This window comes from Akebia trifoliata, chromosome 11, assembly GCF_017979445.1.
Source record: "Akebia trifoliata isolate Shusen 1 chromosome 11, ASM1797944v1, whole genome shotgun sequence".
Taxonomy (NCBI): Eukaryota; Viridiplantae; Streptophyta; class Magnoliopsida; order Ranunculales; family Lardizabalaceae; genus Akebia; species Akebia trifoliata.
The window spans coordinates 36282328-36310034 of record NC_141385.1 but is presented as its reverse complement, the minus strand read 5'-3'; the positions used below and the strand labels follow the sequence as shown (position 1 = coordinate 36310034).

Genomic DNA, 27707 nt, shown 5'->3' with positions numbered 1-27707 from the left:
AAAGTTGGTGTGGCAATAGAATTTCTCCTTTTTCTTGGAAAGAGGACACTTTTGTTTAAAGAAAGGTTGGAGTCCTATTTTGTTTTTGTTTTTTTGGCATGGACTATATACACCCATTTTTTTCTCATTCACCCATTTTCCAATAAATGGCAAAATTACTTGTCACACCCACTTAAAAAAGACAAAATTTTCGTTTAATAAAAAGTTATTGAAAAGTTTACATTGCCACTCGATAGGATCCTACCGAATCCATATAAAAGGACTCGGTATAAACTTATTATTTGATGAATTCGGTACTAACTTACCAAATGAAGCTTTGTTTGAATTATTATTTTTTCGCTATCGAGATTTTCTAACAACTACTACATTAGAAGTTGAGGTTTCCACGACCATTGCTAACGTAGGGGATTGCAGCTTTGACCATGAAATCCCAGTTAAAACTTATGTAAGTTCAAAGAAGCAGAAGAAGAAAAATGAAAAAGTGAAAGACTAGTCCTTGGACAAGACCATAGTCCATTGACTGGGCAAAGCCTAGATATTAGCCCAATCTATTGTCTATAGGGATATTCACTTATAAATAATAATAATAATAGAAATAAAAAAAATAAAAAAGGATGGTAGGTGAAAGGAGTAGGTGTAGACATCCCAATTTGAATAGCCCCATGCAAAAAACCATAAAATAAAAAAAAAATATAGTATTTTTAAAATCAAAAGGGCCTAAGGGCTCAAGCCCTCGAAGGTTGTTTTTCATTTCGAATAAAATGCCTTAAACCGTCCACTAGTCCTATGGACCCACAAAAAGTCTTATCCAACTTCTAAACCCACTCATCTTCTCAATCCATCATCACTCTAATCTTAAACCTAGAATCAAGTCATAAGTCCATCTAGAATCCACCACTCATAAACCACGTCTAAGGCTCAAACCCTTTTCAACCTTATTTTAAATCAATTTCTAACTTAAACCCTAACTAATTTCAAACCTTTACCCAAAACCCAACCTACAAAAGTCTATATCCATATCCAAGCCTAACACTATCTTTAAACCCAATTCAATGTCTAACAAGTCACACAAGTTCATTCTATAAAAAAATGGACATGTGTCACCACCACATTCAACTTCTCAAATCAATCAAACTAACATAATCTTCACCTCCAAAAGCTATACACACCACTCCCCCCACCACACTATATGTCATAAACCTAACCTAAGTATCTCATTCAAAATCCCATCACAAGTTACTCACATGCTACACTACTCTCCATTCCCTTAATCAACTCACTTAACCCATATTTTCATACTCTTTTGTCATTTGTCACCATCTCCTCCATCCTCCTAAAATCAATTACCTAACCATCATACCTTAACCATTCTCTCAATCAATCACCTCACTTAACTCACACTCAACTTAGGTATGAGTTGTAAGACCCAACCCATATGAGTCTAACCAATGGGCATGGGTCAAAAAGATCCAGTTTGTCTTTTATCACTTTTACCATCTTTTAATCTCAAATTCCAAATATTATATGTTAAAACTCCATGTCATTTCCCCTTACCTTTCATCTTGGACCCTTTTAACCCTAAAAGCCACCTCAAGCCTCTATAAAAATCCCCTCTCCCATAGAAAATCCCTCATGTTTGAACCTTCTCTTTCAAGCCTCTCAACATTCAAAATTCTCTCAATCTCTAAACCTCTTAACACTCAAAATTCTTTCAATCTCTAAATCTCTTCAAATTCTCTCAATCACTAAACCTCTCAACCTCTCTCAAATCTCTATTCAAATTTTTAAACAACCTCTTGCACAATCTCAATCCTTACACCAAAAATCCCCTCAAGCGTCAATTTAAATCCATCAATCTCGAAGACTTTCAATCTCTCTACATCCAAAGTTCAAAATCAATGTAGAATAAGAAGAAAATTCAAGAAAAGATGATTTAAAAAACAAGGTAGAGTAATAACAAAATGACATAAACATCTCCATTTCTCTCCCCTCTATTTTCCCTCTTCTATCTTCCCCCTCTTTTATTTTATTTTTCCGTTTAGATCCACTTTTAAGATGTAGTAGAGACACCCTACCTTACATATGATAGATTGGACTTCGGCTCAATCAAAAGAGTAAGGGTTGAAGATCGTTTTAAAAAATTTTACTTAAAAAATCCTTACACATTTTGCACCCACCACAAAACTATTTTCAAGGCTAAAGGTAATTGGGCTCCCTTATTCTATGATAACGAGTCCTTAACCAACAAAGCCCATATTTTTAAAACTTGTGTTTCCAAGGCATGAACATGAATAGAACCCATTCTCCAATTAGGAAGTCCTCATGATCTAAATCAAAATTACTCGCACTCGAGGGTATAAAATCGAATTTTCTCTTTTCTCCTTTATTTTTGAAAAATGATCAAATTCTAAAATTACCACCTAAAGTAGGAAAAATAGGATACCTAACACCTTCTCTATTTTTTAAATGGATCCATTACCTAGATTTTTTAAGTAGATAACGTGTCGAATTCGTATGAGAATCACTACAAAAGCTATTTTTTCAAAATGATCTTTTCGCCCTTTATTTTAAAAAGAATTGTGACGACTTCAAATCTATATAGTAATGATCTTCGAATTCAAAAATCACACAGTTACAATCAGTGTATATAGTCCAACCTTTATTTTATAAGAAAACTAAAATAGCCTAACTTTTATATGTTACATGAGACTAAAAGAGCTGTTAATATCAAACACGTGTAAAAAAGAAATAAAGAAATGCTTAGTCATTCAAGCAATGAATGTAGACAATCTCACAAATAATATTTCCAACGCAACTATCCAATTCAAACTCTCTCTCTCTCTTATTGCTGATGTCATTAGTGCCACATGTCAAACGGCTGTGAAGGGTGAGCAAATTTGTTCACAAGTTAGTGAGGAAAAAAGCACTCTCCTTTTAAATGTTCCCCGAGATATTCGAATTCTTTCTGTTTTTCTTACCATATATACCCTCACTGCATCTACAACATAACAACCTTCTCTCTCAATTCTCTTCCTTGAAGAACCCATCTCTATATAACCAAAAATTTCAGTTTCAGAGATAATATTTATTAATCTTTCCAAGGATGTCGATTTCATCCAATTCTCACTCTGTAGAGAGGTATTATTGGTTTCATTGTTATTTTTAATTACTGTACCATTTTTATTTTTTATTTTTTATTTTTTATTTTATTTTTTTATTTTCTTTCCACTTATAACATTAATATGGAAATGAAACCAATTGTTGGGCAAACCCTTTTGAGTTCTGATCACAAAAAAGATTGGGTTTTTTTTTTCTTTTATAGAAATTGTTTATGTTTTTTTTTATAACTCATATTTTGAGTTCTTAATGCTGAATATGATTGGATTTTGTTATAAACATTACCCATTTGAGTTTTTATTAGAAAAATTGATTATTTTTTCCCCTGAAAGTGGCAGATGCTTATGTTCCTACTCATTAATGCTTAAATGAAGCTATTCAATGTGGCATGCAATTTGATTTTTTTTTTTTTTCAGTAAAACCCATTTGAGTTTCTGATCAAAATTTTTATTTTTTATTTTTTAAATATTTTCTGAAAACTGTTTATATATTTGTTTCTACCCATCAATAGAGAAATGGAGGTTTTTTGCTTTAAATTGGATTTGGAGCTAATTGATATATCCTGATTAGATTTTGTTAGACACCCCTATTTAGGTTCTAATATTTCTATCCTCTATGACAAACATATTTCAGTTTTGATGGAAAAAAATTGGCTTTTCTGAACAAATATTTATGATTCTGTTGATGCCCATAAATGGAGAAATGAAGACTTTGATTGTTATTTTCTAAAATGCTTAGTTTGTATCGTTTTGGACAAACTGACCTTGAGTTTTGATCAGAAATATAATGTAGAAATCTAAATTTTGGCTGTTTAGGCTGAATAGGATCTAATATGTATCCTGATTGGATTTTGTTGTCTAAGTTGCTAAATTTATATACTTCTATGTAACCATTTGAGTTTTGATAAATAAATAAAAAAATTGGATTTTCTGAAAAAGAAAATTATGATTCTGTTCATACACATTAACGAAAAATTGGAGATTTCTGTTGTTAATGCTAAGTGGAGCTTATCGATGTAGCCCAGATAGATTTTGTCATTAAAGTGCTCAATTTGTTTCCTTTGGACAAAACCGTTCTTTTTTTAATTAGAAAAATTGGGTTAATTTATGAAAATTGTGTATGTTTCTGTTCATAGACATTCATGGAAAGATGGAGAATTTTGCGGTTATAATTGTATTGGCTCTAGACGATGTACCCATTTGAATTCTGATTTGAAAATCCCAAAATCTTTTTTTTTCCTTTATGGATGAAACCATTTGAGTTTTCGTCAATACCCTTTTAACAAGTTTCATTCTTGGTTTTGTCGTTCTTTTGAAATTTGTATGGGCTAGCTATTAAGGTTGTTTACTGGGATTCCATCAATGAAGAGTGTTCACTAAATAGGTTGCAAATAGTTTTATCGATTTACTCATATAGACACATAGGATAGAAAACTAGAGAAGCATCGACTGTTAGTTATATTTTGGTGGCATTAACTTGTAAACTTCATTTGGTGGAAGCAGCTGTGGTTTTCTTTCTAGTCTTGCTCCTCTTGAAGCTGTACTATTCGATATTGATGGAACGATTTGTGATTCAGATCCTCTTCATTACTTTGCTTTTCGAGAAATGCTTCAAGAGGTACATGTTCTTGCATGAAACATACAACCAATTATATCCCATTAGACCAATTGAATATGTAGAGGTTTTTCTTAGGTGGGTTTTAATGGTGGGGTCCCCATCACCGAGGAGTTCTATATCGAGAATATTGCTGGCAAGCACAATGAGTATATCTGTCCTGTTCTTTTTCCTGATTGGGATCATCAAAAGAGCATGAAATTCTTGGATGATAAAGAAGCCATGTTTCGAAGGTAATTGTTTACTTATCAATTTCTCTCTGCTCTACTTATAATATATAAACCATTTTCCCCTTAATTTATGGATATTCGTACAGATTGGCAAAAGATCAATTGAAACCCGTAAGTGGTTTACACAAATTGTGCAAATGGATTGAAGCCCGTGGCTTGAAACGAGGAGCGGTGACTAATGCTCCAAGACCAAACGCTGAGCTCATGATATCAATCCTAGGCCTATCTGATTTCTTTGAGATTGTTGTGATCGGTAGTGAATGTGACCGAGCAAAACCATTTCCCGATCCTTACTTAAAGGGTCTCAAAGATCTCAAGGCATCACCCAATCACACTTTCGTGTTCGAGGTTTGCTCTCCACACCCAAGCTATGTACTCGTCTATAGTTTTTAAGTTTTCGAGTTTCCTTAACCTCTGATGATTTTTAAGGATTCTGCGTCGGGGATAAAAGCGGGGGTGGGAGCTGGGATGCCAGTTGTGGGTATAACTACAAGGAATCCCGAACACTTACTGATGGAAGCGGGTGCCACCTTACTCATCAAGGATTACGATGACCCGAAATTGTGGAATGCATTGGAAGAGCTGGAGAAAGAAGCAGTTGGCGCTTGAGATTATACGTTAATTCAGAGGAGGTATACTTAAACACAATTGAGTTGGAGCTCTCAATTCTTTTTGGAGTCCATCTGATTTAAAAGACCTATTCATCCAACAAGTAATATTTCTATGTAACCTTGATCGATCAGTTACCTGATCAACTAAATCGGAGAACTGATTGCATCAGTTTGATTAAGATTGATTGTTCTTCGGATATTAGCAATCGAAATAGATATTCTGGGTTGTCATCTTTTTCTTAATAAAAATAAGTCTGAACTGTGGCAATGTATATGGCTGAAAAAAATATTAAGTTTTGGTATTGTTCTTTATGAGTTCCATGATTGACATTTTTCTTTTCACATAATTCTGTCAATTCCAATCTTTTGAAATTCTTAGTATCAAACTCTGTTAACATTGGATACGAGAAACTTACTGAGATTTCATTATGCCTATGATTTGAACAGCTTTTAAATAAAGGGTGTGTTATACAAAAGCAAGCTTGAGAATATTACAACATTGATACATGTGGGGAGAAAATTTTGGCTTTTTGCCAATGAGTCGTGCTGGAATGACCTCAAGCTGGAACCTCATATCGCACTTCATGACGTGAAAGTGGATAGGAACCATAGATGCTTTTTCACTCGTATCTCGATGAAATGCGTCTATGGTTCCTATCCACTCTCACACATCATGAAATGCAACATGAGGTTCCAGCTTTGAGGTCACTTCAGCATTATTCTTTGCCAATTATTAGAAACAGACTACTGAAATCAAAAGAGGCACGTCTTCTTGGCTCCCTTTGGTTGTCCATTCAACACCAACAACTTTTCATCCCTCTCATGGAAATTTAGAAAAAAATTCCTCTTCACCTCATAGTGTTAATCCTTGCAAAGATAATCTAATTAGTTATTCCTTCAATTTTTATTTTTTTGTGGCATTTAGCAACTATGGATTTCTTCTGCCCATCCCTTAGAATCAGCTTAAGAATGATCTAAAGGCAAGGTAACCCGTGGAGAAATTCATATCTCAAGGTGACACCTATGGAGAATTGCATTTGTTGTAGGCTCCAAAAACAGACATCAAAGGCCAACCCACCACCCAAGAATCCAATAAATTTCAGAAAATCTACAATCCTTCACTTAAAAAAGCATGGAGAAAACTATGAAACAGCATCCTTGACAGAACAAGAATATCATATAAACTTGCACAACAAACAGGAGAAAATAATCTTGGTCACAATTCCACAAAACCATTGGATGTGTTGAAGTATATTGTCATCTATGGTACATTGTATATGGCATCTGTACGGTTTTCATTGATCTCATCGGATCCACGACACAGAATCAATCTCATCCCTTGCCGACTTGTACAATTCAAGCCTCTTGGCACATTGTAGCCTCTGCTCCATCAATGCCGGATCTTCATCCAAAAGCAGTCCAAGCTGCTTCCCCTGCCAGACCACACACCAGAAATCTTCATCAAAACGATTTATTGGTTTGTCAGTGTGTGTGTGTGTAGTGGTGGTGAGTGTTGTGTGGGTGTATGCTTGTGCGGTGAGTGCCAGATGCTTTCCCTGCCTGACACCATGTTGGACATGTTCATCAAAATGATTATAATACGCCTTGAATTGGTGTGGATGTTGGGGTGTGATGCGCGTGTAGACATGTGAGTTGATGTGGTGTGGTTAGGGCTGTCAGTGGACCATGTCCAGGTTTGATCTGGGACCAATCCAAACTGATTCAATAAGAATCAAATCAAACCCTTGTCCAAATTAGATTTTTTTTATCAGATGTCAATATTAATCTCGAGTCTGGACCATATCAAATCTGATTTGATATACAAAATATAGATAACTTCAAATGTTTGAACAAAACATAACACATTTTTATTGGATCGAGAAATTGTTGATTCAAAACTGATCCAATGGATCCTTATCAAAACCAAAATCCAAAGTTTTTTGGATTGAATTTTTGGTCCAATCTGATCCATTGGCAGCCCTAGTAGTAGTGTTGAGTGGGTGGGTGAAGGGTTGAGCTAGCAAGAGTAGTGTCATTATTGAGTACCTCTTTCCTCCCTACTTGTGTATAGAAATGATTGAGTAAAGACCGCTTGGCCTCACGAACTTGACAATGGACCACTGCTTTCGGGATACAGGTCTTGAGAGTCTCAGACACCATAGCCACATAAGAGGAAACATTAGACCCAATCCTCCTGAAGTGCCCTTCTGCATATCGGTCCACAGGGGGAGTTGCCAGATTGCCCCCCTTTTCTACCGGATTAACCCCCTTCTCCACTTCCTGTGGAAGTTTCCGGAAGAAATCTACAGTCAAATATGAAGATTCCATGTCAACCAAACGTAGAGTTGTCTTGCGACCATCTTCACGGAACCTTTCCAAGGCTTCATTGGAAGCAGCAGCAATTTCAGCTTGAAGCGTTGGAAAACGCTTCAATTCCTGCCCACGCAAAAGTATCAGTTTGTACTCTTTTCCTCAAGAGTAGTAGTTTAAGTTGTGAAAAATCTCACCTGAGTCTCTCCAATTGACTTCCTCACTAGATCCTTCAATACGAAATGAACCTGCAAGATGGGTTTTCCGGTCAAGTAAAATTCCAAACATGCACGTATGAAGAGGCAAGAGTAAGTAACACAAGCAATGTTTCAATTCTAAATTATATAGATGGTGTAATACAACAAGCGGTATCAGCAGACCCCAAATCTCTGGACAAACAGGAATGGAGAATCAAGATTCATCTAGACAACCTACTGGAGGACAAGGGTTAATGATGATAATGTGGGTTTAGACAGAATTTGGGGACCAGGCTTTCTAATACCCAACCAGATGTAATTTTTTTTTTTTTAAAAAGGTAGAAAGGATACTTACAGCATCCACTGAAGCTTCGGCTGGACCTCTGAAATAACTGAGAGCCCCTTCAATGAGACGGCGGTAACCTTGCTCAGGAGCAATCAAATGGGGTTGGTAACCATCTGCCTCTGAAACCACTTTCTTTACATTCTGCAGAGAGAGATGCCGATCAAATGGAAGCTTCCTCAAAGCAGCAGGGAGCTGGTTGTCAAAAACTCCATATATCCGATCCCCACCTGGTCGCCTGCCACTCGAAGTAGAGGTCATTTGAAATGGAATTGTAGTTTGGAAATAATATTTGTATATGTGTAAGTATGTATTGATTTAGACGAACACTTGTCTCCTCATCCATGCCTCCTAATCCCAAAACATGAACAAGTCTCAAAATCTTGAATAAATTATGCTTGAAGTTGGTAGGTGTACCTGACATACAACTTAGTGTCTGACAAAAAAAAATCATAGAAAATGGAGTGTTCTTGTTACATTATTTTTATTTATTTTGGAGGAAGGGGGGTGGGGTTAGATAAGCAGGTGAAGGTGTATTTATCTCAGGCCTGTGGTATAACCATCCACAGACTTTAACACTTCTCCAAGGTCGCACCTTTATGTCCTTGTTACACAAAAACGTGCGTAAATACATATATGAAAGTGCCAGCTTGCTAGGTTAGTTAAAGGCTGTGAGGGTTGACACCAACACCCGGAATCAAAACCCGCCTTCACCCACTAATTACAACCACTGATCTCACTTGTCTGGCAAAAAAAAAAAAAAACTTAACACATGTACATATGCATAGTAAAGCTTTTCAAACTGTTGGAAAATGTAGAAGGGGAAACTAAGAAGTACTTACCCTCCATCCAAATGCTCCTTGAAAATCCGATCAAATTCACGGCAAAGTTCTAAGATAGTATACAACTGGGCCTGAAATGTATTAGGATAGAAAATTCCATTATGAACTTGAACAATAGCGTATCCTAACCAAAAGAAAACAAGAGATATACAAGATCCTCACCCCTGCATCAACAGCAATTGGCCTACCAAGGTGGTCCATCTCTTTTTCAAGTTCATCAATGCTTTTGTTTATCAAAGATGTGATACTTGGTATGCGTGCCCTAATCACTGACTCCAAGTGCTGAAACCACAGTTACATTTTGTAAGGGAAATATCATCAACAACAAAAGCCTTATCCCAAAGAAGTTAAACACTAAAGGACGACGCCCTCAAAAACATTAAAATAAAAGAGAAGAAAAGGAGAAAAGAAGCAACTTCATGAATTGCAAATAATGTAACTTTTACCTTGGAGAGAAGCTTTGCAAGATATTCAGAACCCATTTTACTTGCCAAGTGTCCATAGTCAGGACTAGATGCAAAATACTCACGCTCCCGACGCCGTGCAGCAATCATGTCAACATTTTTATTGATATCAGCTTGAGAACGGTTCACAATTCCAACCCAAGGTTGTTGCAGCCGATAAGATCTCCCTTCAAGAACCTTTGAGAAATACAGAAGACAGCTCAGATAAAACCAAAAAAAGAAAATTTTGACCACAAAGAGGACCAGACACAAGAATATTTTTTTTAATGGGTGCTAAGTGCTAACTACTAGAAGTGCCAACTTAGCTAAGTGGTAAGACGTGTGGAGTATTGTTCCCACATCCTAGGTTCAAATGCCCTTGAAACCAACTTCATTTGCCAACACTAACTCCTATTCCTATAATAATAATAATAATAAAAACACTACTAAAAGATAGATTGACCATCTTTTCTTTCATCTCAGGAGAAATCTGATCTGGAGGATAGAGCAGACAGCTGTTAACAGATTGGTCGTAGATTCAAATTCTACTCGGGGAGATTTGATTTGTGGTAATCGAGTGTGCAATTGATGATTTACTGCTTCATCGTTCATTTACTTGTCTTCAAAGATGTGGTTGATCTCTTCTCTAAGAGAGGTGATGGTTTCTTTCTTTTCTTTTCTTTTTCTTTTCCTTTTCTTTTTGCAAGTGAGAAACATATGGCAAAGAGAACACTCGGAAGAATGTGTCCAATTGACATTTCAAGAATTAAAATTCATTCCACTATGAAATCCAATTTTGGAAATACAACATCCCACTTTTTGTACTACTCTTTTTATCTTCATTTTTTTGTGTAGAATGTAGAATTTCATATTAAGCAAGGGGTCTGAGACATATTCCAAGTGAAGAAATTAGTGCTAATATGCATCTACAACTTATTACAGAACATCCGCAGGAAGAATAAAAAGACTTAGTGGAAGAAGAGCACAGTGATGATGAATGGGAGGAAAGAAAAGATTTTTTTTTTTTTGGTGTGTGTGGGGGGGATGGGGGATCTAATTGCATCAGTAGTGTTGTGTATTGCATGTTCCAATGAACAGCAAGATGCAAGTGAAACAGATACAAGAATAGAACTCTTGTGACCCAGTTTTGTTTACACTAAAAAGGAGCGAAAAACTTACATCAAGTGCATTTGTTCCCTTGTCCATCAAATCTAGCTTTGTTAACACCCCAAATGTCCTTTCACCTATACAAACAGCAAGGATACACACAAATTATAACGTACAGAAAGGCTACACTGACTTGATGATAAAAGTTAAAACGAATACACAGTTTGGCTATAATTTAGAAACTATTAGCAGAAAGTACCTGCTGGATCAACTTCTCTGGCAAGTTTGATAGCATCAGATGTTGCTATATCTTGATTGGCTGGAGATATTGCTAGTATGATGCAGTTAGGCTACAAATAGCATATCACAAACAAATTAGAGTGATAAGAAAAGGTGCAGCATGAGAATTTTCAGCAGAAGATGGAAACCAAATCTAATAACTTCAGTAAGTAGAAGATCAAAAGACAAACTACACATGGTTGGAGATTTATACACGGGACATTAATGAAAAATGCCGCTAAGAAGTACAGGATATTCCTTCAAAGAAGAAATTATATTGGGGCATTATTAGATAATTAATATTTGACTCTTCCCCTTTTTGTGTTGTCCCCTTTTCTTAATTGGCATAGCTCAACTTTTAGTGCTAAAGGAAGGATTCTTTGGATAATGTTATTATTTGCAGTTCGTTAAGAGCATGTGGAAAGGACGAAATACATGGTTTTTTTTTTTTTTTTTTTGGGGGGGGGGGGGGGGGAGGTATTGTCGCACACAGCCTAAATATCTTTTTGGTCTAAGGGGAAAAAAATTTACTATAATGCCCACTGTTTACTAATTTATAGAGGCAATGAATAGATATGGATCTCAACAAAGTACGAAGGACACACTACACCCTGTTGCACAATGATAACGGGGCATTACCTTATCAACATAAGAGCGAACCATGTTTTCAATGTCTTCAACAATACTATCTGGTTGTCCCTCTGCCAAAAATATTCTCATTTAGTTGATAAATTAAAAGAAAATAAAAATCTATGAAAAAACATCCAATGGAAGAAAATAACAAGTCAAAAAGAATTACCGGTAGCAACCTTTGTTAGACCAGGTAGATCTATCAATGTTAAGTTGACAACTGAAAAACAAAGTAAAAGAAAACAATAAATAGAGTCAACCAAACAAATGTAAGTGTTATCATAAGCAAAGGAGAAATTTAGGAAAATAACTGGCAAACCATAAAACAGTGCATCATACACAAGAAGTTAAGTCGTCCACAACAATAATAGCAAAAAAAAATGAAAAAAGTTAAAACCAAGTGAAAGACCAACAAACTAGAATTAAGCAATTCCTACAACAAATCATTGCAAGTTATAATTAGAAAATTCATGCAGAACTTTTTCTTCTCATTTTTTTATTTTTTTTTAACTTACTAGAACACATTCCTATGACATCAAGTTGCAAGCTGTATTTAATTTAAGAATGCAGTTAAAATTCTTGTACTTGTCCATTTCCAAAAGAGGAATAGCATGACCATAATAAAATTTAAGAGCGCAGGTAATATTATTTGACATTCATTCTGTCACAACCCAAAAATCCCAACACGAATCCCGAGGATTCTTCTGTTAAAATCTTGAGGTATGAGAAAATGAATACAAACCTTGCTAGCATAAACAAAGACAACAATTCCTGATTAACAAATATAACGTAGTAGAAAAATACCTAACGTTCAAAAATCAAAGTGAACGAAAGCTATCATCAAACAAAGTCATAAATCCATAAGTAAATCTCAAGACAAATTCTCCAATTACGTACAAATCTCTCAAACAAAAACATGAACAACTACTAACACCCTATAACAATCTTCAAATCGACGGAGGCGGCAAGGCATCGACATAATCCTCCTCAGGAACCTCCTCAAAAGCTGAAAGGGTGAATGGTAAGGTGAGTAACGAGGGAGTTACTCAGCAAGATAAACGCCATTCTAACAACTAGTCACAAATGTAACGTATAATCAAACTAAACAGTTTAAATAATGTAAGCTTTAATATAATATAACATGCGGATAATGTCTAAACAAAAATAATAAACAAGTATAATAGTCATCAATCTATCAAATTCATAATGAAGATAATTTATCATGTTTTTAAAGTAATTACATTTATCTATCATCACAAAATAAAGGAAAGTACATAATACAAACACGGTAATGTAGTCGATAAGAGAGTTGAAGAACACACCGATATAACCGCCTCGACTATGGAAATTCAATATTCCAAACTTAACCCTCGGTGCGGAATCCCACCGTTCTTACTTGATTTTGTGGCCGGTCTAACATACCATGATTGGGAGACCATTTATCCGGCTAAGATTAGTCATTGACCAAGAACCCAAAACTGAATTCAATTAACAGTGTGGTTGACCGTTTAATGACAATATACTAAAAGTGATCACCAACTAGCCCAGGAACGAATTCCTCACGTCTAAGTATATCAAGTGGCAATACATGTGAACCTCGACTACCTCTACACCATATAAAGACCGCTTTTACACACAAATGTGTTGGATCCTTAATCTAACGTTGGGCTTATATGTGAATAATTATGTGTTGCGGACTATTATATAAGGTTAAGCCAGTTTTAAAAGTGATCTACTAAGGTTCATGTAATTTGGGCTTTAATGTGTATCATAGTGTGTGGGCCTTTATTGTGTAGAAACTTAAGGGTAATTTCTATTTTTATGATGGGCTAAAATAGAAATACCAAAGGATAACAGGGGTTAGTTATTTATATATAGCAATTATGGTCCCCAAATCACACGTCCCATTCCATTCTTTTCTGATTTACCATCAGCAGAGAGAAAAGAGAAAGAATAAAAGGAGCACAACTGCTATATAGAGATAACTAACCTATGTTATCCTTTGGTATTTCTATTTTAGCCCATCATAAAAATAGAAATTACCCTTAAGTCTCTACACATTAAAGGCCCAAACCCTATCAGATACATTAAAACCCAAATTACTTGAACCTTAGTAGATCACTTTTAAAACGGGCTTAACCTTATATAACAGTCCGCAACACATAATTATTCACATATAAGCCCAACGCTGGATTAAGGATCCAACAAAATGTTCTCAAGAAAAAATGATAGAAATTCCCAGATCACACAAGTTGTACTACGCCCTATGGTATCCCATACTACCAAAGAGTATATAACATCTAGTGTTATCTTAGATTGACCCGTCACTTCTGGGAATAAAGCAACGCATCACTCTTTCTAGGTTTTCTACAACCCTTTACTGATAAACAAAATAGTTTTGTTTTATGGGATATATATAATTTCTTTTATCGAAAATACAAAGCAATGGTAGTGCCCTCCAATTCCATCGATTAATCTATCCATCATATCTCCACGTGGTCATGGGAACGTGTTAGTTATTCATTCATCTATTTATCTATCATGCAATAGTGTTGGCCTAAATCACTACATACCTCTGGAGTCAATGTCCCATCAAGCAGTCGAAAACATACGTTCTCACTATTCATCCATCAATCAATCGTCTATCTTTATTTTTGAAGTGTTTGTGCTTTAAAGTATCAAACAATCCCACGAGATAGTCTTGTTTGAGTAAAAAGGACTCAGAAATCATGATAAAATCATAAATAGTAAAAGTTGTGGAAAATTGTGAAAATTTGACCTAGTATTGGAAAAAATGATATTTCAAGTTATCTAAATTTATAATGGACTTTTGAAAATGAAAGCCTTAACCACGAGATTTGACATCATATAAAATTTGTAGCTTAATTCAAAGTAACGGAAAAAATAACGGATTTTAAAAATTGGACGAAAACGCCGAAATTTACGTTTTGTTCATGGAACCAAAAATTATAGTTTGATGCTTTGAGATTTGGATTTTTAAACCATTCTCATTGTTTCCAAATGGGGGATAATCTCTTAATTGCATTAAAAAAAAAAAAAACTTAAAGTAAATGGAAAACTAAACTTAAATTATTTTAATGAAAATAAGTATGTTAAAATTATATTAGTTGTAGGAAAATTTCTTGTGCTGGGAAAGTTTGGTGGCAACTTTCGGTGCCATTGAAAAAATAGAGTTGGTGACATTCGGATCCACCGGATGAATATTTCTTTTGGTGCCACCGAAAATACACAATCAAAACTGATTTTTTTAAAAGAAAAACAGTCTGAATTTGATAAAACTTCTTTCAAATTGTTTCCAAAACTTTCCAAAAATTAATTGATTTATGAAAAGATCAATTCACAACATATACATAAGATCTACCGATAAAAATTGAGATCTAAAATTCAATCCATCAAATCATGCATGAAATTTAAGGAATTTATCCTAAATTGGAAAATATCATCAATATCAAATATCAAAAATAATTTTCTAGAAAAAATTGTGTAATTACAAGGTAGAAGGGAAGGCATCCTACCTGATTGCAAAATCTACGAAGGATCGACTTAAAATTGGCTTGAGACGATCACCACAATCCGATCTCGAAAATGTTCTTCCAACAGAAAATAAAAACTCTTTGGATCAATGTGAAGCCCTCGATATGTTGAAGTTTTTTCCCTTCTTCAATAACACACAGATCTACCTCTACAGCATTGGATCTAAGACTTCACCTAAGAGGTTCAACGTCGATGACAATAAAAATTCTATGACTCAAATTAAAGCTCTTGTCGAGGTGATACTTTTCTTCTTCTTCGTTGAGTCTCAATTCTCAGTATAACGATCTAGATCTAAGCTTAAAGATCAAAGGAACACTAGGGTTGTTTTGCTTGAAAAGAAGGATTGAAAAATCTGATTTTTCTTATAAGGTTCAGATTTATACTAGGGACGAAATGGTCATTTTCAACCTTAATTTTCCCGATCTCCGATTTTGACAAACTTATAATCCATTTTGGTTAATTTTTCGATTCGAACGTAATGATATGATCAAATCTCCCAAATTATACCTGAAAATGCATTTCCCCATTTGGGTAAAAACTTGACATGAGATTCAAGGATTTTACAACTTTTTCAATCAATTTTTATTTAAGATGTGCTTACAGGCTAAAATATGTTTCTCTGCCCTTTTGAATCTATTGGCGATGATGGATTTTTCCCAAATGTTTATAAATCAAAATAAGTACTTTTTAAATCATTAAATAAACTTAGAATTTAAGGAATCAAAACTTCAAATCTTTTCTCGAGATACGTATTAAAATTGCAGGTCATTATATCCTTCCCCCTTAAAAAAATTTCGTCTTCGAAACTAAATCATACCTCAATCTAAAAATAAGTCAAAATATTGAACTCGCTTTTCCGTTTCTTTTTCCCAAGTCGCCTCTTCGACATTGTAATGCCTCCAAAACACCTTCACTAAGGGAATAGTTTGTGATCTCAATATCTTCTCCTTACAATCGAGAATATGTACTAGCATTTCTTTGTATAATATATCTTCTTCTAAATTCAAGGATTGCCAATCTATAACATGAGATGGGTCTGGTTCATATTTCCTCAACATTGACACAAGAAACACGTTGTGAACTCTCCCCAACTGATCTGGTAATGTTAACTTGTATGTAACCATGTCAATTCTTTCTATGATCTCAAATGATCCCACATATCTCAACTTCAGTTTACCCTTTATCGAAAATCTACTAATTCCTCCTTTAGGAGATACCCTCAAAAATACGAAATCACTCACTACAAACTCTAACAGTCTTCTACAATGATCTGCATAACGTTTTCGTCTCCTTGGTGTACCCGCAATCTTTCTCGAATAATCTTCTCAGTGGTCTTTGAGACGATGTCAGGTCCCAACAAAATATTGTCCCCAACTTCTACCCAACAATTTAGTGATCTACATAATCTACCATATAATGCCCCAAATGGTGCTATGGCTATGCTAGATTGATAACTATGGTTATAGGTAAATTCGGCTAATGCCAAGTGATTCTTCCAATTACCTCCAAAATCTACCACACAAGCCCTCAACATATCTTCTAATATCTGAATGTTGACTGTCCATTCATCTGTGGGTAAAATATTGTTTGACCCTTCACTTGGCAAAGGCACTGTCAAAACCAGTGTCGTAGTTAACCGAGTTTTCAATTCCTAAAATGTTGTTTCGCAACTCCCTGTCCATTGAAACTTGACCCCACTTTAAGTTAATTTCGTTTATTCCTTCTTTTCAAGTAAACACAACCCCAGTGTTCATTTGATCTTCAACCTTACATCTAGAGTGTTAGACTGAGAATTGAGGCTCAACGAATAAGAAGAAAAACATCACCTTAACAAGAACCTCAATTTGAGTCATAGAATTTCTATTTCCGTCGACGTTGAACCTCCTAGATGAAGTCTTAGATCTAGTGTCGTAAAGGTAAATCCGGGTGTTATTGAAAAAGGTAAAGAGTTTCACCCTATCGAGGACTTCACATTGATCTAAAGAGTTTTCATTTTTCGACCAGAGAAACATTTTCGAGATCGGACGGTGGCGATCGTCTCAAACCAATTTTAAGCCGATCATTCATAGATTTTACAATCAGGTAGGATGCCTTCCCTTCTACCTTGTGGTTACACAATTTTTTATAGAAAATTATCTTTGATCTTTGATCTTTGATATTGATGATATTTTCCAATTTAGGATAAATTCTTTAAATTTCATGCATGATATGATGGATTGAATTTTAGATCTCAATTTTTATCGATAGATCTTATGTCATATATTGTGAATTGATCTTTTCATAAATCAATTAATTTTTGAAAAGTTTTGGAAAAAATTTGAAAGTTTTATCAAATTCGGATTGTTCTTTAAAAAAAAATCGATTTTGATCGTGTATTTTCGGTGGCATCAAAAGAAACATTCATCCGATGGCTCCAATACCACCAACTCCATTTTTTCGATGGCACCGAAAGTTGAAACCAAACATTCCCAACACAAGAAATTTTCCCACAACTTATATAATTTTAGCATACCTTATTTTAATTAAAAACATTTAAGTCTAATTTTTCATTTACTTTAAGTCCTTTAATGAAATTAAGGGATTATCCCCCATTGGGAAATAATGAAAATAATTTAAAAATCCAAATCTCAAAGTAGCAAAATATAATTTTTGGATCCATGAACAAAATGTAAATTTCAGCATTTTCATCTGATTTTTAAAACTCGTTATCTTTTTCGTTACTTTGAATTAAGCTACAAATTTTATATGATATTAAATCTTGTGGTTAAGGCTTTCATTTCCAAAACCCGTTTTAAATTTAGATAACTTTGAAATATCACTTTTTTCCAACACTAAGCCAAATTTTCACAATTTTCCACAACTTTTACTATTTATGATTTTATCACGATTTCTGAGTCCTTTTTACTCAAACAAGAATATCACGTGGGATTATTTAATACTTTGAATCACAAACACTTCAAAAATACATACTTTGATAGATATCTAAAAAGATAGACGATTGATTGATGAATGGATAATGAGAACGTATGTTCTCGACTGTTTGATGAGACATTGACTCCAGAGGTATGCAGTGGTTTAGGCCAACACTATTGCATGATAGATAGATGGATGAATATTTCACACGTTTCCACAACCACGTGGAGATATGATGGATAGATAGAACTGGAGGGCACTACCATTGCTTTGCATTTTCGATAAAAAAAACTATATATATCTTATAAAACAAAACTATTTTGTTTACTAGTAAAGGGTTGTAGAAAACCTAGAAAGAGTGATGCGTTGTTATACTTGCGAAAGCGACAGATCACTCTAGGATAACACTAGATGTCATGTACTCTTTGGTAGTATGGGATACCATAGGACGTATACAACTTGTAAGATTTGAAAATTTATATCCTTTTTTCCTGGGAACATTTGTGTGTTACGGCCTCTGTACAGTGTAAAAGTAGACGAGGTTCACATGAATTGCCTCTTGATGGGCTTAGACGCGGGGAATTTGCTCCTAGACTAGTTGGTGATCATTATTAGGTTGTAGTCGTCGAAATATCGACCACACCGTTAATTGAACTCAGTTTTGGGTTCTTGGTCAACGGCCAATCTAAGCCGAATAAATGATCTCCCTATCGTGATATGTTAGACTGACCACAAAATCAGATAAGAACAGTGGGATTCCATACTAGAGGTTAAGTTTGGAATATTGAATTGTCATAGTTGAAGCGGTTATATCAAGGTGTTCCTCAACTCTCTTATCGACTACACTGCCATGTTCGTATTATGTAATTTATTTTATTTTGTGATGATAGATAAATGTAATTACTTTAAAAGCATGATAAATTATCTTCATTATGAATTTGATAGATTGATGACTATTATACTTGTTTACTGTTCTTATTTAGACATTATCAGAATATTATGTTATATTAAAGCTTGCATTATTTAAAATGTTCAGTTTGATTATACGTTGCATCTGTGACTCGTTAGAATAGCGTTTATCCTGCCAAGTAACTCCCCCGTTATTCACCCTACCATTCACCCTTTTAACTTTTGAGGAATCTTCTAAGGAGGTTCCTGAGGAAGATTATGTCAATGTCTTGCCGCCTCCGTCGGTTTGAGGATTGTCATAGGGTGTCAGTAGTTGTTCATGTTTGTGTTAAAGAGACTTATACGTAATTAGAGAATTTGTCTTGAGATTTGTTTATGGATTTATGATTATCTTTGATGATAACTTTCATTCACTCTGATTTTTGGATGTCAATTATTTTTCCATTACGTTATATTTGTTCATTAGGAACTGTTGTCTTTGCTTATGCTAGCAAGGTTTGGATTCAATTTCTCAAACCTCGAGATTCTAATAGAGGAATCCTCGGGATTCTTGTTAGGATTTTTGGGGCATGAAAGAACCTATTCAATCTAGAAAATTACTTGGTAGAAGGATGTTTCTTTTGGTGCCACCGAAAATACACGATTAGAAACAGTTTTTTTTCTCTAAAAGTTCATCGAAATTTTGTCCCAAATTCAACTAATTCCTTTCCAAATACTCTCAATCACAATTTAATCATAAAAACTATAAAGCGCTGAGAGCACGCAACTTTTGGTCAAAGTATAGACTCATTCACAACCATAATCCAAATCCACATGCCCAAGTTAATTTTGAAATAAAAAACTAAGGAGATTCAATTTGCTTATAGATAGAACATACAAAACCTGTTGACAGCTAAAAATAGCATTTCAACCTTCAGATTTATAAAGGAATGGCATTATTGAGATCAAATTTACCTAATTAATAGTAGACATATTGTTCACAAATAATAACAAAATTAAAAATTGAATGCCCATATAGCATTAAACAAGTCATGGTATGCAAAAATAGAATCCCCAAAAATAGAAAACATCAAGAAAGCAAGGTTGGTATACACACCATTTGGAGAGTAAATGCTAAGATGAATAGGAATTGGAGAAATCTGTTTTGATCTCCCAGTAATTCTATCAGTTTCGTCCTGAATTTCCTTTCGCACCACGGCTACATAAAAAATAAGACAGTCAAACAGTCAATTCCAATTTCTGCATTTTCATTCGAAATAAAAACGCATAAGCAAAAAAAAAAATTTACTATACACTGGTAGAATTAACACAGAAAAGAAAACCCCGCCAACCATAATTTCAAATATATATAGTGTGTGTGTGGTTTTAAATTTACATTTATTAGTCAGTCAAAAAGCATGCAGGCATTACAAGTCCTATTTAAAAATGACTCTAAAAAACCCATTAAGTCCTATTTAAGAATCAATCACATGAAAATAGATTGAAAACATTTACTTTTAAGGAAATTAACCACCAAATTTCAGTTGTGAATCCATCAAATTTCAGATTTTTCATCGATTAAACCAAAATAAACCACCAAATTTCATTTGTGTTTGCAAACCAAAATACTCCACCAAATTTCAGATTTTTTAATCGATCAAACCAAAATAAATCACCAAATTTCATTTGTGTTTGCAAACCGAAGCAATCCACCAAATTTCAGATTTTTTCATCAATCAAACTAAAATAAATCACCAAATTTCATTTGTGCTTGCAAACCGAAATAAACAACCAAATTTCAAAAAAATTCATCAATCGAACCAAGATTAATACAAATTAAACCAAATATTGGTGGTTCATTTCGATTTTTGATAAGTGGATCAGAATTTTTCATATTCTATCATCAATCAAACCAACAATAATGAAGAACAAGTGGGTTTTTTTGCAGATTTTTTTTCATCACCCAAATCGTGAAGAACCATTTCAAATAATGAGATAATCAACTCAATCATGATGAAAGGACCCTAATCGTGAAGAACAAACAACAAACTTAGATCAAGGAACAATAGAAGGTCGATTTGTGAAAATCAACCTTAAACAATGGGTTTCTACATAATTTTTTGTAAAAAAACAAAAAAGATTTTTAACTCACCTGAAGGTAGATCGAACTTTAGTTAAGGTATGACGTCGATCGGAGCTCCAACGGCAGAAATCGGAGCGCACGCGTGAATAGGGCATAAGAATGGGTTTTGTATTCATTATAGAGAATGATAAGCATCAAATTTTATTATTTGTCGGCATTTTCATCTTTTCACTTGAGCCGTTTTTACAAACTTTGTATTCGTTCTGTGATTGATTCTTAAATAGGATTTGATGGATTTTTTAGTCATTTTTTACCATTGTCAAATAGAGGATAACAATTCAAAGGGTGCAAAAGTAGATTAGATACCCAAACAACATGAAGTTTGGGTCAATATATGCTACGAATTAGTTAAGGGAAGGAGACCACGTAAAGTTCTTGACAATATTACCTATGGAATCCTAGTGAAGGACTTTAAAAAAAATGGGTGTTTGTTATGATAGAGGGCAAATGAAAAAATAGTGGGATAAACAAAAAGGCATTTGGGAACATTGGAATAAGATTTGCTTGAATACTGATGTGGCTTATAACCCTGAGATCGGCACATTAGATGCAACCGAGTGGTAAGATGGGTGGTTAGAGGTATATAATGTTAGCTTTCTTTTTAGAAATCTTGTATCTTTATATAATTTAAGGTTAATATTTTTTTATAGCATCATCCGAAAGATGCAGTATCCCAAACAAAGCCTATGAAGTTTGCGAAGCAATTAGATTTCTTTTATGGAGGCACATATGCTACTGGTGGGCGGATGCGGTCACCTGCATTGGGTACAATGCCACCTGCGAGTAGATCAGAAGCTCACGAGGAAGACCTGACAAAGATGATCAATGTTATGTCATTGAGACCTAGCCCCCGGAGTCTCAAACACCTCTGAACCTGACTCCTAATGATGTTGAAGATGATGTTACCCCTACTGTACCCACACCCGTTCGTCGCAGAGGTGGAGTTACCCTAGAACCTCAAGGTCGTAGACATAAGTTGACTATTGTTATGCTATTTGGCTAGACACTGGATAGGCTCATAGATGCGGTTCACCCCCAAGCATCTACTACTTGCAAGCTTGTTAACACATCCAATATTCAAGAGTGCATCGACCTCTTGGACTAGCTAACAGATATAACCCCCAAAGGTGACCTCTATCGTTTTGCATTGAAGATGTTTATGAAAAACAAAGAATTTAGGGAGGTCTTCTGTGGGTTGCAATCAACAATTATTTGTCATAAGTGGTTGGAGGGTGAGATGGTTGATTTTCTGGTTTGGCAGTAGTTCTTTTTTTTCTTAGATATGTCTATATAACTTTTTATGTATTTATTTGGCACCCTACCTATACGATGCAGTATACTTTGGTTCCATTATGCACCTATTGGGTGCAATATACTCTAGTTAGATCTTGCACCTATAGGTTGCAATACTATGGTTACATTTTGCACCAATAGAGTGAATTATAATTTATGTTGGATTTTTTATTTATGCTTTCTATGTTTTATTAATATTATTACCTATGTTTTATGTTGTATGTGGTGGACATTATTATTTGTGTTTTCTATGTTGCATACATGTCATATGGATTCAGATGGTGATACCACCAACACCATTGATTCAATCAAAGAAACAAATTCCCTCAATCCAAGTGTTCTAAATTTAATCACAACGGGAGCGGTCATAGGTTCTTTTTTTTCATTATTAGAATTTCTTAAGTAGATTGACACGTAGTAATATTTATGCTTTCTATACTTAATCAATAATAGTTTGTATGTGGTGGTGGATGATATTATTATCTATGTTTTCTGTTGTATGTGATGGACATTATTATTTGTGTTTTCTATGTTGTGTACATGTCATATGGATTCAGATGGTTATACAGTACTATCAATTCACTCAAGGAAACAAATTCCCTAGATCCAAGTGTTCTAAATTTAATCAAAACAAAAGCGATCATGAGTTCTTTTTTTCATTATGAGAATTTCTTAAGGAGCCACGAAGTAATGATCGGTACACAGGGACTGACTTTGTGCGGGGTACAGTCAATGGTAATCTCATGACATGTCGCCAACTATTTAGAATGGAAAGACATGTCTTTATGAATCTGTGTACCATTTTGAAGAATCGAGATCTATTAAAGATAGAACGATACATTACAATTCAAAAACAAGTAGTGATGTTCTTATTGATCGCAAGACACAATCAAGGTCAAAAACTACTTGCAAATCGATTTAATCATCTAATCCAAACGATCAGCAAGTATTTCAATGCAGTTCTGTTGGTCCTTATTAACTTATCAATGTCCTTAATTGTACCTCCCAACCTCAATGAAGCCTCATCGCACATTCGTACTAATCAACGTTTTTAGCCCTCTTTTAAGGTATTTTATTATAGATATACTTTAAAAATGCTTGTTTTCATCATTATGATGAAATTAATGTAGTGAAATATATGGAGGATTGTGCTAAAGCGATTGACGGGACATACATTAATGTACATTAATGTTTTTGTCTCGATAGAAGAACAAGTCCAATACTAAGGACACAAGGACCTCAAACAAAATGTTATGGCCACATGTTCTTTTAACATTTTGTTTACTCACGTGGTTGGTTGGGAGGGATCAGCAAGTGATTCATGTGTCTTTCTCTACATACTCAATAGTCTCAGTTTAAAATTTTCACTCTTCACTAAGTTTGTAAATAAATGATTCTCAATTGTATATGTTTATTGATTAGAATAAATAAATTTTAATTATTTTTTATTTAATAGAAAAATATTATCTGGTAGATGCTAGGTACCTGCTCATGAATGGTTATCTTGCAACCTATCCCGATGTCAGATATCATCAACAAGAGTATAGTTGGTCTCGGATAAATGGTAGAAAAGAATTATTCAACCATTTGTATTTTTCACTCTGAAACGTGATTGAGCGAAGTTTCGGGTTTTAAAGGCAAAATGGCCTATATTGAAGTTGATGTGCTTATATACATTGGACAAACAACGAAATGTTGTTGCTTGTATGACATTACACAACTTTATTAGAAAACATGCCATTCTAGATGAAGAATTTACCTTTTTCAAGGAGGAGCGACCCGGACCCGGACTAGTACTAGTGAGGAGTATCTGACTCCCCCACAGTAGGTTGTCAGAACCAACGAAGAATTAAAGTACAACGGGATTCAATAGCTGATGCCATATATAGTGGCAATCGTTGACACGTATAGTTTGATACTATTTTGATCATTATATTGTTGGTGTTTTTTGATATGTTGACACATGTTACCTTTATTATTTTGGTGTTGTATTTTCTTCATGATTATTGTTGTTGAACTACATATCTGCAATTGATTTTTATATTTTTCAATGTTAGAATTGGTGGTTTTAATTTCACATTTTACAACCCCACATTGTTCATGTGGCTGAGTAATGACTTTTGTAATAGCCACGACCAAAGAAAACAATGGGCATACATTCTATAGGTGTCTAACTTGGCAGATATTTTTATAAGTATCAATCAATAAAATAATAGATAAAATTTCTTTGTGTGGTATCAAACATCCATTATTTGCGTTACAACGACATGCAGGTTCATTTATTTGGGAAGATGAAATTGATAGGGATGATTTTGAGGATGAACTAGTGAAAAAAAAAAATCAATTAAAGAAAAGGACAAATACATTATCTACGTATTGGTGGGCTGCATAGTATTTATGGCTTTCATCATATGTGTTCTGATTACATTTTTTATTTTTGCAATGTTCTTCAGGTGAAACTAGGTATTGTATTTTGGATATATATATATATTTTTTTTTTTTTGGTGGTATATGATGGATGGATTGATAGAAGGTTTTGTTAATCACGTAGGTTAGACAAGTAAATACCTTTATGAATTCATTTGGATGATGTTATGCTTGTTGATGGATTGAAATATTTTTTTTTATATGCAGGTATTGTTTTATTAGGTTAAAAAAAATTGTACAAGTTTTTTAGGGCAGATGTTGCCAAAATTTCGTTAAAATTTTCATCAGTATAATTAATGTATTAATTTTAATTAATTATTTCTAATTTTTAAATTTATATATTTTAATATTATTATGTAACTATTGAGGTCATTCTATGTAATTTGATGCAATTTGGTAATTTTTTAGACATTAAGGTCATTCTGGTCATTTCACCAAAATCCGACAGCTGTATCAAACAGTAATTACTAGATTCTGGTAAACAGCACAGCATTTTTCCAGGACTCGATCAAACAAGTTTTTCATAGCTTCAGCTTTTTCCAACTATTTCCAGTCGCAAAATCTAACAGCAAAAGCTGACAGCGTTATCAAACGAGCCTTATGTATTTACTACTTCTTTAAATTGCATTAAAAAACGTGAAATTATGAGAAATTTCTTTTACAAACACGTTTGCAGTTTTAAATTGTGATTTATGGACGCAAAGGCAGCAAAAGCACCATTCTGAAGCATTATCAAACACCACCTAAGATTTTTATCATCATTCTACGAAATATGTCATCTTGTTTCACATATCCCGAGGATGGTGCAAATTGGTTATTGACAATCATAATTGGAGTATTTTCGCTAGTCACCTAATTTTCCATGATATAGCATTTAACAAAACCTAAAAACAAGTTTATTCCCTCTCTCCATACAACCGATCGTTATGGAACCCTTATCCTTGCATGTTCAATAGAGAAAATTTAGATTTACACCACTAATCGTGCTATTTGTTAAGCAAATATCGAAAAATATAAGAATTTCATAATAAAGATGACCTAAGAAACCTCAAATCATCAGTAACAACATGATCATTACTTAAAGTGTTATCTACCAAAGCAAAATGATCCAACCAAATGAAAATTTATGAACAAGAAACCGACCTACCGAAATCAGTAAATCTCCTCTTTGGCAAGTGAGGAAACTCTGCGTACTCTGTCTGCCCCTCATCTGTCTTGTGCAATTGCAACACCAATGGACGCCTCGTCACGATTCCTGCAGAATCCAAAAAACAAACATAATTAAAACACTCAAAAATCAAAATCATAAGAGAAACAATTTCGAATCCTAACCTGATCCCCTTGGAAGAAAATCACGCCCAACAATACTCTCCAAAACAGAAGATTTACCAGAACTCTGCTCTCAGATATCAAAGCAAATTCAGAATCAAAATCGATGGATAAGGTTAAGAGATCACAACGAATTAATTGATTAAGAGAGAGAGAAAGAATGATCACAATACCTGTCCTCCAACAACAGCGACTGAAGGAAGAGCTTCCCAAAGTGTCGGCAACGCATTGTCGCCACCATAGTCGCCTAGGCAGTACAGGCCCTCTGAATTCGATTAACGAGACCAATCAAGCTCTCCATGGTCGTCATTTCTTCGACTTACTAACCCTAGCTCCTGATCTGTAAAACCTAGAAATTCGATCGAGAGAGAGAGAGCTTGAAATTGAAGCAAACAGTACAGTTGAGAGTTCACTTTCTTTCGTTCTAATTCTAACTCGTTTGGCTCTCAAGTAGAAATGTTGGTCTGGCTAAAATGCGCCATGTGCGCACTGTTTCAACTTCTAAGATACGAATACGACAAAACTTTGAAAGCGGTCGTGTGAGGACTTTCCTATGTTTCTTGCGAAGCTTTTGCACCGAACGAGATGACTCGGACGATTCGTCAATGTGAATCGTCTATTACATTCAAAATCTGAGATGAGTCATCTTAGATTTTGAAAAATCTTGATTTGCAATAAAAATAGAGAGCTGCTATTGGCACCCTGACTTGTACTTATTACATCCCATTAAAAATAAGGAAAAGGATTTATCCCAAAACGTGGGCAACTTTTGTCCAATTCTGATTTGGGTACACTATTCATTTTAATTCCCAAAACATGTATTTCAAATTAATTTGTCACTTTTATAATTAATGAGTTCTTTGTATATCTACAAATTCATACATATTAAAAGTGACGAACTCACGAGTTCATTAGGTTATAAAAATGACGAATACATGTTTTGTGAATTAAAATGAACAATGCACTGAATGTGAAATTTCATCATATTCAATGCATGAAATAAAGAATCACCCTAGAGAACATATGTGAATGGTTAAAAATAATTAAAAGCTCAGGTTCCAATAGAAGTTCTATCTTCTTCTTTTTTTGTTTTTTTTGCAAAATATATTTTTCGGATTTAGGCTTTTATATGAGTCTAGTCATAATTGTAAACAGCTACAAAAATTATTTGAAGGGATTTTTCTCAAATCGTGCGCAACTTATATGTCCAAATTCTAATTTCAATACACTGTTCATTTTAATTCCGAAAACATGCATTTCGAGTGCATTCATCACTTTTATAATCAATGAATTCGCTAGAATATCTACGAATTCATAGATATTAAAAGTGATGAACTCATGAGTTCATAGGTTATTAAAATGTCGAATTCACTCGAAAATGCATGTTTTCATAATTAAAATTGAATAGTGTACCAAACTCAAGATTTATTCATGTT

At 34.3% G+C, this 27707-nt stretch overlaps 2 protein-coding genes across 2 annotated transcripts; one reads left to right on the top strand and one right to left on the bottom strand.

Annotated features, from left to right (window-relative positions):
- Nucleotides 1-2973: 2973 nt before the first annotated feature.
- Nucleotides 2974-6048, top strand: LOC147391425 (haloacid dehalogenase-like hydrolase domain-containing protein Sgpp). Its single transcript, XM_086459667.1, has 5 exons — nucleotides 2974-3138; nucleotides 4620-4734; nucleotides 4810-4964; nucleotides 5048-5309; nucleotides 5391-6048. The coding sequence occupies exons 1-5, from the start codon at nucleotides 3104-3106 to the stop codon at nucleotides 5568-5570; spliced, it is 747 nt and encodes a 248-aa protein (XP_086315793.1). The 5' UTR covers nucleotides 2974-3103; the 3' UTR covers nucleotides 5571-6048.
- A 657-nt stretch (nucleotides 6049-6705) lies between these two features.
- DL1D (DYNAMIN-like 1D) lies at nucleotides 6706-26715 on the bottom strand. Its single transcript, XM_086459666.1, is given in 16 exon segments — nucleotides 6706-7005; nucleotides 7619-8008; nucleotides 8080-8130; nucleotides 8435-8660; nucleotides 9265-9335; nucleotides 9427-9546; nucleotides 9711-9905; nucleotides 10887-10951; nucleotides 11074-11164; nucleotides 11733-11794; nucleotides 11893-11943; nucleotides 20197-20298; nucleotides 26090-26197; nucleotides 26275-26338; nucleotides 26445-26524; nucleotides 26527-26715. Coding segments are annotated over 16 exon segments (1860 nt in total). The 5' UTR covers nucleotides 26582-26715; the 3' UTR covers nucleotides 6706-6876.
- Between the last annotated feature and the right edge of the window lie 992 nt (nucleotides 26716-27707).

What these genes read in the sequence shown, in the direction of transcription:
- LOC147391425 (XM_086459667.1), top strand. Translation starts at nt 3,104, where the DNA reads ATGTCGATTTCATCCAATTCTCACTCTGTAGAGAG. An exon ending in AATTCTCACTCTGTAGAGAG is followed by an intron (nt 3,139 to 4,619) that starts GTATTATTGGTT and finishes TGGTGGAAGCAG; the next exon opens with CTGTGGTTTTCTTTCTAGTC. An exon ending in TTCGAGAAATGCTTCAAGAG is followed by an intron (nt 4,735 to 4,809) that starts GTACATGTTCTT and finishes GGTTTTTCTTAG; the next exon opens with GTGGGTTTTAATGGTGGGGT.